This window comes from Lepisma saccharinum, chromosome 1 (assembly GCF_977018435.1).
Source record: "Lepisma saccharinum chromosome 1, izLepSacc3.1, whole genome shotgun sequence".
Taxonomy (NCBI): domain Eukaryota; kingdom Metazoa; phylum Arthropoda; class Insecta; order Zygentoma; family Lepismatidae; genus Lepisma; species Lepisma saccharinum.
Window position 1 is genome coordinate 52777693 of NC_139229.1, and position 15025 is coordinate 52792717.

At 41.0% G+C, this 15025-nt stretch overlaps 1 protein-coding gene across 8 annotated transcripts in view; it reads left to right on the plus strand.

The window, feature by feature from the left end:
- brp (ELKS/RAB6-interacting/CAST family member bruchpilot) overlaps positions 1-15025 on the plus strand; it is a 681904-nt gene that overhangs the window by 483115 nt on the left and 183764 nt on the right. For all 8 annotated transcript variants that reach the window (XM_083131781.1, XM_083131785.1, XM_083131775.1 and 5 more), the window contains exon 2: positions 7270-7419. In XM_083131781.1, coding sequence (XP_082987907.1) covers positions 7270-7419 — 150 coding nt within the window. The remainder of the gene's footprint in view (positions 1-7269; positions 7420-15025) is intronic.

Below are 15025 nucleotides of genomic sequence, written 5' to 3' on the forward strand. Positions count from 1 at the left end.
TTCTTTTTCTCCTCTGTGCCTGTGTGTGATTCTTGCTCTACAATAAATGATTCTGGCAATACCTTATGCAAACTATTTCAGTGGGACACCCTTGCCCCCCGGGCACGACGCCCCTGCACGGTGGATTGCTGAGGTCGGTTTATCACCAGGAATGTTTAATTTATTAGGTAGTGTTGATATAAAGCGTCTGTCATGAATTCGCACACAATTAAAGCAAAACTTATTCAATTCAATCCAATTAAAAATTAAAATAATCACATTTATTGAATTAAATAATTATATTAAAATTCAATTTAAAATTAACTACATAAGCTAGGGATATAAATTCTGGCAAGTTCGTGATTCCAACACACAGTTTCTTCAGTCCAGGCACATATTATGAATTTACTTCACATAATTTTCTTCTTTAAGGGTCATTTTGTTTGTTATCCGAATCGGAAACCAGAGCCAGTAGCGGGACTAACGACTTTTGGGACCCCCGAAGAGAAACTTAAAGAATCCCTTACTCTTTAATTTCTCTAACTTAAATCTTGCTCAGTTTGTCCTTCACCTTGCCAATTATTGGTTCTTTTAGAGGCTGTAATAAAAATGAACATATAAACTGCAGAAGAAAACTGAATCATAAATCACCATATTGTTCTTCAACACGATCTCATATTTGCCGCATATAGGACATGTTTATAACAATCTTAATATTATTTTTTAATATTTTTTCAAGTATCATTGGAGTGTTTCTCACCTTTCGTCAAAACTATGTTGCTTAAAAGTCGAGATTTCCCTCTTATTTCATTCTTTCTTCATCTGCGTCTCTTTTTCTCTCTTCCTGTTCTCTCCTCTTCTTTCTGTTTCTCCCATTCTCTTTCTTCCTCTGCTTTCTTCCGGTTTCTCTCCTCTTCTTCATCTTTCTTTCTTTGCGTTTCTTTTTCTTCTTCCTGATCACCTCTTCTTTCTGTTTCTGTCATTCTCTTATTTCTTTCTTCCTCTGATGTCTTCCGGTTTCTCTTCTCTTTTCTCTTTCTTTCTTTGTGTCTTATTCTTTCTTTCTGTTCTCTCCTGTTCTTTCTGTTTCTTCATTCTCTTCTTTCTTTCTTCCTCTGCTTTCTTCCGGTTTTTCTCCTCTTCTTTTTGCGTCTCTTTTTCTTTCTTCCTTTGCGTCTCTTTCTTCCTTTTCGTCTCTTTCTTCCTTCTCTCCACTTTTTCATATTTCTTCCTGTTTCTCTTCTTCTCTTTTTATTTCTTCCTATGCGTCTCTATCTATCCTCAGCCAGATCATTTGAAGCGGTGTTCGTTTTTCTGGTCTGGTAATTTTTCACTGGACAATTTCTATTGAAGAATTTATCTGCAACACTACATTCACAAACAATCGTTTCATAAATATATCATAGGTCAATCCCGATGGCCTAGTGGTAATGTCGAAGCCTTGTAATCAAGGGGTCCCGGATTCAATACCCGGTGGAGGAACATTGCACAATGGTTCGGATCCTACTTTAAACTGTACGTCCAGTCCCGATTAGCCTGTATGTGCATAAAGTGGACTTAAATAAAAAAAATCAATCAATCAATGATAAATGTAACACAAACAAATAAAAGCAGCTACTCAAAAATTCTAGGCAATGTACCAATTCTACCAAAAGTTTAAGACACCAACTTTTTTCATATAAGTGAATCCTGACCGAAATTTTTTGGTACAAATATGGAGTGAAATTGTATGGAAGTAATATAGTGTGTGAGGCATATATTGCCGAATAAATATTGGTATACGTCTTGTAGTTCTTGAGATACGAAAGTGGAAAATCAAATTTCTTAACTGAAAAATCCAGCATTTTGAAGTACAGATGAATCTATACACGTAACTGACGGCGTTATGTCATTACTGATCTTTTTTCAGTATTGCGGAACATGAACGAAGGTTTTGGCGCAAAAAAAGAAATCCAAAAATATTTTCTCGTGTTTTATATTTTTTTTCCAAAATTCGCAAAATAAAAAAAAATACAGCGAAAACTGAGAGGTCTTCAGATAACAATATCTTCCTCCGCGACTGCGCTGGAGTGAACAAATTTTATCAGTCATTAGTTAAAATGTGTGTCAATAGATGGCGCAGAAAGACATATCTCGAGTAGCAGCATTGTGCAAGTCCAAACCTGTTTTCGTTACGCTTGATAATAAACAGGCTGTTTGAATCGCAAGCCACGTGATAATGGGGAAAAGATCTGTGCCCGTGGCCGTGAAATGGCAAATAATTGGTATGTACAGATGCAATAGGTCTCATAGAGAAATTGCAGTCGCATTGAATGTGAGTAAAACCTTAAAGGCGAACACAATAAACAAATTCAAGCAGCAAGGTACAGTGGTTGATAAACCATGCTGCGACCGCCCCAGGGTAACGTCTGTACGCGAGGACCGGATTATCGCGAGATTGGCAAGAATAACCGTAAAGCCATTCTTCCAGCGATAATTAGGGAACTTGAAGATTCCACTAATAAAAGGGTCTCAAAGATGACCATTTCGGGTCGTCTGGGGGAATGTGGACTTGCGTCTTACGCTCCTCTCAAAAAGCCATTGCTCAACAATGTACATAAGAGAAATCGTGTGAAGTGGTGCAAGAATAAAAGAAACTGGCCCATGGAACATTGGGGTAAGGTCCTTTTCAGTGATGAATCGAGATTCGTGCTGTACAGCTCCCGAAAAATGAGAGTTCGGAGGCCAGCAACCGAGAAACTTCTCCCCGAATATCTCGTGCAAGTGGTTCAGGGTGGGGGTCAATCAGTCATGATCTGCGCATGCATGTCTGCTGCAGGACCGGGATTTTGAGATTCATTCCTGGCTCCATGGAAACACGAGAATACATCGAAACAATGAAAGATAACATGCTCCCGTCCGCTCAGAAGCTCCACAACGGGTACTTCGCCTTCCAGCAGGACAACGCGACTTGCCAGACGTCAGTAGCAACAGTGGCTTGGATTCAAGCGAGAGAAATCCCATTGTTGCCTTGGCCAGCACGAAGTCCGGACCTGAATCCTATAGAAAACCTATGGTACACCATTGGTTTTCGTGTAGCCAGACGCCAGACATGGGATGTCCAGGAACTTCGTGAACAGATCTCCGAAGTATGGAATGAGATTACGCCCCAAGAATGCCAGAAATTGGTCCCCAGCATGAGAAAACGTGTGCAAATGTGCTTGAAACTTAAAATTGGATCTATTTACTATTAAAATTTCACACTTCATTCATCTCATTTCAGGAGAAATGTTTGTTTACAAGTATATTTTCAAAGTTCAGATTTAATGATTTTACAAATTGTACCTTTAGTTGCATCTATTAGTTATAAGTGCATTAATATGCCCTTACACTTTCTTGATCTTGATGTACCTTTCAATAACATTACATAATAATTCCAATTTTGTATTAAAGTGTTTATTTCATGAAACACACTCGCATATGTACTTTTTCTGTTTGTCTGAAAAACACATGACAAGGTGGTCTTAAACTTTTGGTAGGGACTGTAGTAAAATATGATGATAAAAATGAAAAAAATCGTTTTTTTAAGTATTCTTCCATCTTTTATGGCATCTGACGGGGTCCGCGGGGCTATTATTACTTACGCAACTGCCTAGAACCCATTTGTCGCTAGCTTAGAGTAAATAGTGTGAACGAACATATGAGGCCATACGCTCCCATTTCACATTACCTAACTTCATTACTATTAGTATTCTGCGTTACAAAGGAAAATATAAAGTTTATCAGTTGTTAGTTGGCCAAAAAGCATAATTATTTGAAATGCACTAAGATATCTCGGATTCTGGCAACCCTTTTTGCAGCTTGGGTAACCTCAAATGGAAGGCAGTTAAACACCACACCCATGAAGCGAAGGTATTCGTGTTTGTATTAGTATAGCCTATATCCCAAAGGGAAATACGCTATTGCGGAGATTCTAGCGGCGAAATCTGAACAGGGGGTAATGTGTTACGTATCGATCCCGCGTTGCGGAACTCGAATATACAGCCGTTCGAAATGTCAAGCTATCGTCTAGACTACATTTTTCAAGCTTAAGAGACGAAACTTACCGAAGTTTCAGGACGTAACATGAACTACGACCTGGCTGCACCGGTAGAAGGTACTGACGGACCTTCCTCGATGGCGTAGTGATATCGTCGGCGCCTTGTAATCAAGGGATCTCGTGTAAGATACCCGGTGGTTGGGATCCCACTTTAAACTGCAGGTACAGCCTCTATATTGGCCTTCGCAAAAATCTAAAAACATTTGATAAAACACTGTTGTCATCGGCCAACAGGGATGACAAACAGTTTGGGAGAATAAAAGTCTGTCTGAGGATCAGAGTTGTTAAAGGTCCAGGGACCCATAAATTCCAATGGGTTCTATTGGGTTTCGCTGTAGGAACGGAACCTTTTTTCTCGCACAATTTAAATTCGGTCAGAGTTGCGTTGCATTGAAAAAAAGGTTCCTGGACCGAATTTAAATTGATCCGGGAAAAATTCCTTGCAGCAAGTAACCATGCGTTAGACGGCTGTGTCCAATACGCAGTCGGGTAAGAAGAACTTCTTCACGACGGGACGGGGCGAGACGAGGAACGCCATGCACCTATGGTGGGCTTAATAGCGTGAAGCTTTTTCCCCGTTACCGCATCCCACTCATCCTGCTAAGTGTCCAGAAGACAGACTAAACATATTCTACAGGTCGCTGGCAGCAAGTGGACGAGAACGTCGCCGTTTGCATCAGCAGACTTGGCGGCAGCATCGGCTACTTCGTTCCCCTGTATGCCCATGTGACTAGGGACCCAACAGAAGCTGTCTGGCCTCTTACACCGTCTCTGAGGAAGCTTTTAATACATTCTGACTTTTTAATGTGTTGTGCTTGTTTTCTACAGGTCTATTTACAACCTTGCACTTTTAATTTTTTCCAAGCGGTTTTGTACACTCTTTATTTTAACTTTTTCAGTCAGAATTTTAGATATATAAAAATGTATTTAGGTATGTTTGTATATAGTATGTATGTATGTATGTATGTATGTATGTTTGTTCCGGCATAACTCTCGAACGCCTGGAGCAATTTCAACCAAACTTGGTACACATATGACTTACGATCTGGAAAGAAATACTGTGGGGGTAAGACACTCCTGGCACTCCTAGGGGGTGGGAAGGGGTGACATGGAAAAATAATCGAAAACGACCGATATTAGTGTGGAATCCATAGCTTTCGGGGTCGCTAAGATGAATAGTGACACTCCCAATGCCGTTCAATTTATTTATTCTTGCTCCTGGAGGTGAAACTAAAAAGGTTGTTTATAATCAAGTTTTGAGTTAAATTAATATTATAGTGAATTTGTAAAATATTTTACTTTATAATTTGTATAATGTACTTATACTTTTAAATACCTATAAATAAAATTAGTTACATTTTACACTATAGTTAGAATTCATTATTTTCCTGTCTAATAGAATATTTAGATAAATAAATAAATACCCGGTCAACGCCTGGTAATCAGTTAGTCAATCTATATTGGTCTATCTGTGCACAAATTGGACTTAAGCTTTATGTTTTAAGTTTCCGGTAAATTTGCAGATTATAACGTTAAAATTTATCAGTCCACCTGTTAGTTCACAAAAACAGGACGCCACCGTTTGTTATTTAAATTTGAGCATTTTATCGTGAATATAGATAAAATAGTCAAACTCTCCGTGGTCTGTACGGTCTCTATACTAACTTTCACCGCAATCAGTTGCCTCTAACAGACTGCTGAGAACTCTGAGTAGAGGCCCTTAATTCTAAACACCTGGTGGTTTAATGATGATATCCCGTCACAGTTTTACTTTATAAAAAATGTTTTATTATTATGTATTTATAAATTATTTATAATAATGAATGCGTTTGTTTATTATTCAAGTTTTAAGTTCTTAAAGCTTGTTTTAAATTTACTCTTTACATAGATAGGCTAATAGGGGCTGCAGCCGTGTAGCGAGGTGTAGCCTGCGGGGGATGGGCTGAACCTAGGGCGACATCCAAAGCTTTTTTAAAAAGAAAAGACAAGACAAGAAAGAAAATGCGACGAAGAAATTTACACTTGGCAGAGGTAGCTGGTAACACGGCTGGACTATTCTCTTCACCAAAGTACCTAGTAGTACGATTTTAAAGATTTTAAGGGCCTCCCCGATGGCGCAGTGGTAGCGTCGTCGTTTTGTAATCAAAGGGTCCCGGGTTCGATATCCGGTGGAGACACAAGCAGTTCGGATCCAACTTTAAACTGTAGGTCCAGTCCCAATTAGCCTTTCTTTGCATAAAGTGGACTTAAAAAAACAACTCAATAAGCAACAACTCGACAACAATTAAAGATTTTCTTCAGACACTAAGACAAACTGACATACTTAAATCTGCTAAACTTTTTTCAATCACAATCTGCACCGGCCCTCGTGGCGGAGTGGTTAATACATCACGCTACGACGCCGGGTATCCCCGGTTCAAATCCCGGCCTGTGCGTGGATGTTTGTGAGTGTTCATTCATCAATTTCATCGCTCATCCCCGTCTTCGCAAATTAGTCAAAACTGGCACAGAAAGCGAAGTAAAATAAAGCAAACCAATCAATCAATCACAATATATTCAAATCTTTAATTATAACCCATAATATTTTTAATGAGTATCTTTTTTATTTCCTCAATTCAAAATTAGTAGGATGCAAGTATCACAAATCACAGCATAAGTAGAAAATATTGGCGTCAAATCACAATCCTTGCTAGAGCGCCAAAATATCTAGCTACATTGCTGAGGCGCTTGGTCTATATAGTAAGGTGATATCTGAACCAGTATGTGCCTCTACCGAGGATTCAACCCGTACGCCTTCATTACAAGGTGGCAGCGTTGCTACTATGCCATCCGGAGGTCATATTATTTCAATTTTTCTATTTTTAAACAGCAGCTTGACGCCCTACAAAGAAAGTAGTAATTGTAGCTTTTCTGGCGACGTGATTCGAACAAGTATTCTTGGGTTAGTAGCAAGTTAAATCGCTTTAGGGTCCAACGTTTCGAGCGCATACATTGCTCTCATTATCATTTAAACTGGCTGGTAGCCCGAGAACACTTGTTCAAGCCCTTACAAATTATATTGACTGCCCCATTGATGTCCCAAGAATGCAAAAATATTTTCATAAGTAATATAAGTGTTAAAGAAAACTAGAACCTCTGATATATTTGTCATTAAATAAGAAGTAAGACATGACAGTGCTAATGTGGGGTCTCTCCCGTTTTCCCTCTTCCAGAAACAAGCGATGCTGGTGCGTCAGTTAGAGGAGGAGCTGAGGATGAGGATGCGAAACCCCAGCGTGGAGATGCAGCAGCAGATGGAGGCGCTGTTCGCGGAGAACGATCATCTGACGAGGGAGATCGCCATATTGAGGGAAACCATCAAGGTAAGTGCGGCTTTCTTTCCTTCTTCGCACCCCACTCCCATCTTCCATTACTGAAGTTCGAGCTTCCCATATGATGTTCTCAGAATTCAAATCATCTGAAGCCCTTAAAGTTGCTTCTGTGGCATCACTGACAAACCCAATCAACTCTCGGGTAACGCTGAACAAGTTATTGCGCCACTTCCACTCGTTGTACAGTAAAGCTTCCCAATAACGGACAGCCTGTGGGTAAATAAATGTCCGTTCTTAAGAAGTGTAAAAAAGTGTAGGATGTTACACAATAGGATAAGCAAATGTTAAGTTGTCGACTTTCAAGCCCAGTGTATTGGGAAATGAACGTTTACCAGAAAGATTTTCATTTCCAGTCCACAATTTAAGGATGTCAGTTTTGTTTCTTAAAATGTCACTGATCTGTTTTTTTTCCAACAGCAAACCGCACGGCCATGTCTCGAACACTAAGTTTCTCTTTCTCATAGACGTTAATGACTTCAACTTTTTCCTTTAAAGTCAGTTGTTTGCGTTTCTGCGACATCGTAGCAGAAGTAACACACACTTCTCAAGATAACCACAAGGAATACTGTCTACTGTCTGCACGTTTAAAAAGAAATACGTTCGGTGTAACATGAAACAATGCACGCTATAGTGCAGGTGGCCTTAGAAAGAGCGTTTCGCGGGCTAGCAGCAGACGTCGATCGCACGCTATTGCCGATACTCTCGTGTCGTTTGCTCCTCAGCCGAACAAACAGGCCGAGGTAGCAAGAGGCAGAGGTCATTCACCCTTCCAGAAGGGTGCAGCGAGCTAACTGTGGCAACCGGGCTCGCTCATTCGCGTACCTGATTGGTTCTCGCAGACACACCCACATATTGTCGTCTGCTGTAAGCCCGCGACGCGATCTTTCCAAGTCCTCCTGCACTATAGTTCGAAATACTGGCCATTGTTGTGCTGAATTCAATCAATTGCGACCGTTTTCTTTCAGGCTGTCCGTTATTTTATTTGCGTTGGGAGGTAGTTTTCAGTGTCCGCTTCCGTTATTGAGAAGTAATATTGCCATTAAACCCCATGTATTTCTGCCGGGGAATTTAAAACTGGCCGTAATTTTCAGGTGTCCGCTATTCATAGGTGTCCGTTAGAAGAAGTTTTACTGTATTCGTAATTTTTGTTATTTTACGTCGCTGCTCCATGCAAGGTAACTTCGATCATTCTCGTAGCCCAGCGCCAGCGCCAGGGGGTTCGAAAGGGTGCGGCACCCTTTAGTTTTCTTCCGCGCCTTCATCAGCACCACCTTACTTTACTCTAAAGAAAAAAAATGGGAATTTTTACAAATTTTGGACCAAGATAGTGTGTTAATCATTATTCTACAGGAAAACCAACGAATGTGATGAAGAGATGTAAACTAGCACTATTTAAAGAAAAAGATAAAAAATAATCTATACCGAGGAGATGACAGACAGCCACGTGACCTTACTGGGAATCGAACTGCTGAAATGACGACCAGCAAGTCACACATATCAATCAAAATCCACGAAATTGAAAAAAAATATCCACTCGGCCAAAAATACATTCATTACCAGAATAAACGAATGACGCCTTGCAGCGAATGATTTATTTTGCTTTCCCTTCAATCGAAGATAAATATTCTGGAATTCCGACGGGAATTGAAAAAAGAGGGGGGGGGTATCGACGTTCATTCCAATTCCTCACCCCCCCCCACCCCCCCGTCCCCGTGTCAGCTCCGGCAGGCGAGACTCCAGGTGACAGTTTCCGGGACCCGAGCCCGTCAATTAACCGGAACTTTTTTTCCCCCCCGTTGCTCATTGGCAAACTTGGCAACATCGGGGAAGGGGAAAAAAGAGGACGAAACAAGGCGTAGGAGGTGGGGAACGTGAGTGGAATTCCTTGCTGCGTCGAAAGAGATAGGGCGACACGTGTTGACAACTGCTGAGAGAGAGAGAGATGAGAGAAGGGATGCTGGGGAGAGCGCAGAGAAGAGCAGGCAGAGAAGATGCTTAAAAAGGAAACAAGAGCTGGAGGAGATGACAAGATGAATCTCCCAGATTGGAAGGAGTGGAGGGAATTTCCCTCGAGAAAAGGGATATTTTATGAAGCGGAGGGAAATTCCCTCCATAGGGAGTTTTTCCAGGCGTTGGGAAATAGAAGAGAATAGAGGAATAAAGAGAAGTATCATAAAAATATGGGATATTTGTTCGAACTAAAGTGAAATGTTTTACTTCTACGAATAAAATTCTTAACGAAGTTCAAAAAGTCAGTTTTCATGAGGGAATTAACCAGAAATAGCTATTTTTCGTGAGGGAATTTTTTACTCGGAGAACAAAATTTCGCCTTCTATGCCTGAATTTTTCTTTAGGATATAGAAATCTTGTATCCCGCGAGTGAATTTTACTTTGTCATTCGCGAGGGAATATTCGTAGCAACGGGAAATTTTCACCTGCGAGACTTTCTCTTCTAGTTTAAAGAAATGTCTCACATTTCACGAGATTTTTTTGTTGGAGAAAGTAATTCTAGAATATGAGCTAATTAAGCTATTGGTCTCATATTCCGCATCTGCCATGTCTGTTTCTTTTTTAATGTTCATTTTTTACTTAGAGCGAATTGAGAAAATGGCAATTTTTATTCCAAGAGGGTATTTTTCTTAGCAATGGGAAATTTATAACTTTCTGACGATGCGGCTTCGTTTTAAAAAAATAGACTCTTGCTTCCTTGAGGGAATTGTTTTCTGGGTGGAGGGAAATTTTTCTGAGTGGAGGGAAATTTTTCTTGAAATGAACCTGCAGGCACTGATTGGAACAGTTGCTTTTGATAACAGTTACAAGATCCAAAGCGAAACGAAGTGAAAAAAGACGGCAAAATTTAGAAGGTTTCATAAACTCGGCATTGTAAGAAAATTGAGAGAAAAGAAAGGGAAAAAGGATAATTTTCTGCCTGTCTTCCTCTGACACAGACCGTAAGTTTAGGTAATTATCATCAAGACAGAATTTTTCGAATTGCCAACGTCCCCCATCTTTTTCTTCCATAAGATTTGGAAATCAAAACTTCCTTACCGTTAAGAAAACAAAGGCTTCTCTATTGCGCCTGCAATTTCTCACAAAAGATTTTTTTTTTAAAAAAAAACACGCTGATAAATAATGGTGTAGATCCTGTTTCTGAACTGCTATGTTAATCAACACAAAGGTTACAAATAATTGCTTAATTATCTTCAATGCAATTAGTGATTTTTTAATTATTTTTTTAAAAGAAATATACAAATTGTTTTTCTACATATTTCGCTACCAGATGTTATCCAAATTTGAAACAGAAAGAAAACAAATTTAGAATTTGTTTTTTACGTCGCCTATCTACTTCAGGCTAATCGGGACATGAGACGTGGTGGTCTAGTTGGTTGGTTGTCTGGCTACACGGGAGACCCGGTTTCGATTCCCTGGTAGGGTGATCTGAGGTTGGAGCGTTCCGTCCTTGTCCCTGAAAGCGGCTCTGGGGTTCATCCAGTCTCAAATAAATTGGGGCAACCCTGGGGTGGTAAAGGCGGCCGGAGCGTTATGCCGATCACACCACCTCCACAATGCCAGAGAATGAGAACGCGTAAGGTCCGACCGCCACAACCTCGTAAATGTGCCTACATGGCACGGTGCAATATGCATTGGGAACTTCACCTTGCCTATCTAATAGGGACAATGAGGGAAAATTGTTTTGTAATTTTCAAAAAAAAAATGTCGCTTTATGTCGCTTTTATACGTTTCAAAGTGAACTGGTGAAGTCAAGTTGGGAATTAGTGCAGTAACCCGTAATGCAAATCCTGAAATTCTCGCTTAGCTACAATGCGTTATGTGGGTAGAAACTCGTATGCACTTGTGGAGGCAGGCGAGCGCACTGTGAATCGCCATCTTCTCTCATGCACAATGCAACTCAAGGCGCTCCCCCTCCTTCCTTTCTGGCTCTTTTACAACACTGCAGTAACCTTGTTCGTTCTAAGTTCCACGCGTGCATACGAGAGCGCTCTTACACAAGTAGGACTAGTTACCCAGTCCTGTTCTACGGCGATGACCGAACTTGCAATTGAAAAGTTGTTCTCGAAGTCAGTTCATCGGCGAAGAGTTAGGCAACACTCCTAACGCATTTGCAGGGAAACAAGTATTTCAGGTTTTAAAGCCCACACAACCAAAGAACATACCCAGACTTTTAGTCTTCAGATGTGGGTCTTGAAGTGCAAAGAGCGGTGTTGCCAGACTCCTGGCTTTTGCTCAGTCGTAAATGACACCTTATGTTGTAAATATACACCCACCGCTCGCTTATAGTTGCTGTTATTATTAGTTGTATGCTGCGAAGTCAGAGATCCTTCTTTAGAATAAAAGATATGGTACACTGTTAGAATACTCAACAGTTAAAATTTAACAAATTTTCTGTTAATTTTCAGAAACGGACGTATCCGTTTATTCCTTGAGCGCATGCGCGGTCATGTCGTCACCTCTTTGTGCTGAGGCAAAATAAGAGGTAAAGATGGCGTCGGTTAACAGTTTGAAATATTAAGCACGCACGGGGAAAGTATATTTAACTTCGACACAAATCGTGGATGTGGATAGGCAATGGGGAAAACGAACATACGTAGACGTGTGCGGAACGAGTGACAGGACGGGTATGGCCTGGTTCAGGCTGGGGGGTGAGCACAATTCAAGCGCGTGAGAGAGGACGGGAGTGCAGGATGTCCAATGTATGGGGAAGACGAGACGAAATTGCATATTCTCCTCCAGCGCAAAGAAACAGCAGAGGCAAGACGAAAATACATAAGGGATATGAATGAAACAAAAACTGGGGGGCTAATGAGGGCCATCACGGGAAGAGAAAGGGCGGGGAAGGGAGGAAACGCAAATAAGGGACCTGGGAACCTTCCTACATTACGTCTGGACAAAGAGGGCCATAAAGATGAGCAGAGTGAAAGTGCTTGAGAGCTGTGTGCGGGAAGCTTGCTACTGACTCAAATTAACTAGTGCTATCAGTGTGTAATATGTACGTACCCAAGAAAACCTTAGGAGGAGGATAGATTGTAGTAAGGGAATAATACACAATTAACATGAAAGGAAAGACGAACATATAAGGAAAATGTATGTTGACACGTTCTTTTCGTCAAAGGAACATTATTTAACTCAAACACCAAAAAAAATGATCACATGAAGACTCGTATCATTCACTTGATGCCTCTCAGGGTATGGGAAATATCTCTGTTCGTTCTTTGGTCTAATAAAATCAAACTCAAGTTTTCACAAAGAAGAAGAAGTATATTTTACTTCTTAGGAAAATAAAAATACATATGTGCGTAGTTCCCTTGGAATTTCAAAGAAATAACAGCATCTTATAATTCAGCTTGACCACTCTTTTAAAACTCAAAGCCCGAACTAAAGACAAAACAAAGTCGCAATTCCCATGGTAACAGCTCTTACAAGATATGTATGCTGCAATGAGCGTTTTTTACTCGACCGGCAAATAGTTCGCACGGACGACGCTAGATAGCGTTAGGAACTGACAGCTCTTCGATCACTATGACGTCACGAGCGAATTTCGCTCGAACAGGCAAAACGATCGGTATACGCTCGAAAGCCAGTAGTTCACGTGTAACCGTAATTTTTCTGGCCCTTCAAACATGGATCGTGAAGTGAAAAGCGCAGTGAAATTGAAACTGAAGTGAACATAGTCATCATGTTCATGTTAAAATGTAATTTAGTCCATCTTTACAATACATAGCAATGAATAGATGATTATGGGCTGAAACTACCAGGACGGATTTTAATGCATATATTTGTACGATTATTGTCCCATTGAAAAGATATTTGATATTCTATATATTCGAGCGAATTACGCTCGAGCGTGGGAGATTCGATCGAGTATTTTCGAGCGAAAGTGGTCCAATGCAGTATTCTAATATGTATATACAGGTCAGTCACTATCCTGACATTGTCAGTGATAGGTCTAATTATTAAATACCACAAGAATCACATACTAAATAACAGAGATTAAGATTAATAACAATAAACATTTGTACAAGAGGAAAGAACGTGTCAATGTACAGCTGCAAGGGCTCACGGGGAAATAAGCCTCTATTCTATTCTATATTTATAGGTCTATATTGTAACATTGAAACATAATTAAAAAGGAACAAATTTGAATTTGAATATTTTGTCTTGCAGGAAGCAAGGAATGATTATAAAGTGCGTAAAATACTAGGGCTAGTCAGAAAAGAGTGAGAATGATTTTTTTATATCACACAGTGAACATGCAGCGGTGAACAAATTTGTGCGAGAAGAACGTGTCTCGTGAAATCGGCAGATGAAATTTCAAGCGCGTATGCGCATGCGTCTGGCAACACTACGCAAACAAAACACGACTGGTCAGACGTCGCATACGGAAAATGGAGTCGGTTCGTGAGGAAGCAGTACACACGCGGATTTGAAATTTTGCGTCCGTCTGCAGAAATTCGCCATGGAGGCATACGAAATGTTGCAGCAGACGTACGGCGAAGATGTCCTTCCACAATCAACCGCATTTCGGTGGTTCAGACAGTTTAAGGAGGGCCGTGTTTCGACCACAAAGCAGGGTGGTCCGGGTGCTCCGGCCACCGCAGTGAACGAGTTCATGGTTAACACATCTGCTTTCATTGTTCGGGAAGATCGCCGAATAACAATAGATGAACTGGCGGGCGTGTTACACATTTTCCATGGTAGTGCGTTCACCATTCTGCACGATCGCTTGCACATGAGACGCGTATGTGCAAGATGGGTGCCGAGATTGCTAACGTCTGAACAGAAGCTGGTGAGTGTGGAGTGTCCATCTGACGAGAGTTGGCTTCACCACTAAGATCCCGAAAGCAAACAGGCGAGCACAGTCTGGAAATCATCCAGTTTTCCAACGCCATAGAAAGCCAAACCTGTTCCGTCGGCGAACAAGGTAATGGTGATTTCCTTCTTCGACTACCGTGGAATGGTCTGACCAACATACCACGATTACTGGGCAGTATTACGTGACAGTTTTGAAGATCCTGGCTGAACACATCCGTCGAAAACGCCCTGAGCTGCATCCATCTGGTTGGCGCCTACACCATGGACGCCCTCGCGTTTCCAACGTTGTTGCCCAATATCTGGCTGGACAAACCATTGAATGTGTCCTGCACTCGCCATACAGCCCGGATCTTGCTCCGCATGACCTTTTTTGTTCCCTCGTCTGAAATCGGATCTGCGGGACAAGCGTTTCGATGAAGGCGAAGGCGGTTCTGAAGACGATGTCAAAATACGGGTTCCAGCACGTCTTCCAGGACTGGCAGACACGTTGGGCCAAGTGTATAGCCTACAACTACAACAATATCAAACCTGGACCATGCATAATGTATTTCGTAAGTAAAAAATTCATTCTCGTTCTTTTTTGACTAGCCCTCGTAAAAGCAACTATTAAGATCAAAGTAATTACGGCGGTGTTAATGAGAAACGGTCGTGTTCCTTTTTACTGTAGTTGAATGGCATCGAAAACTGACAGTCTTCGACTGTAAATTCTCCAGTCAACTCTTTACAGTGTATGAACCATATCGCTATTACACAGTAGACGCACATC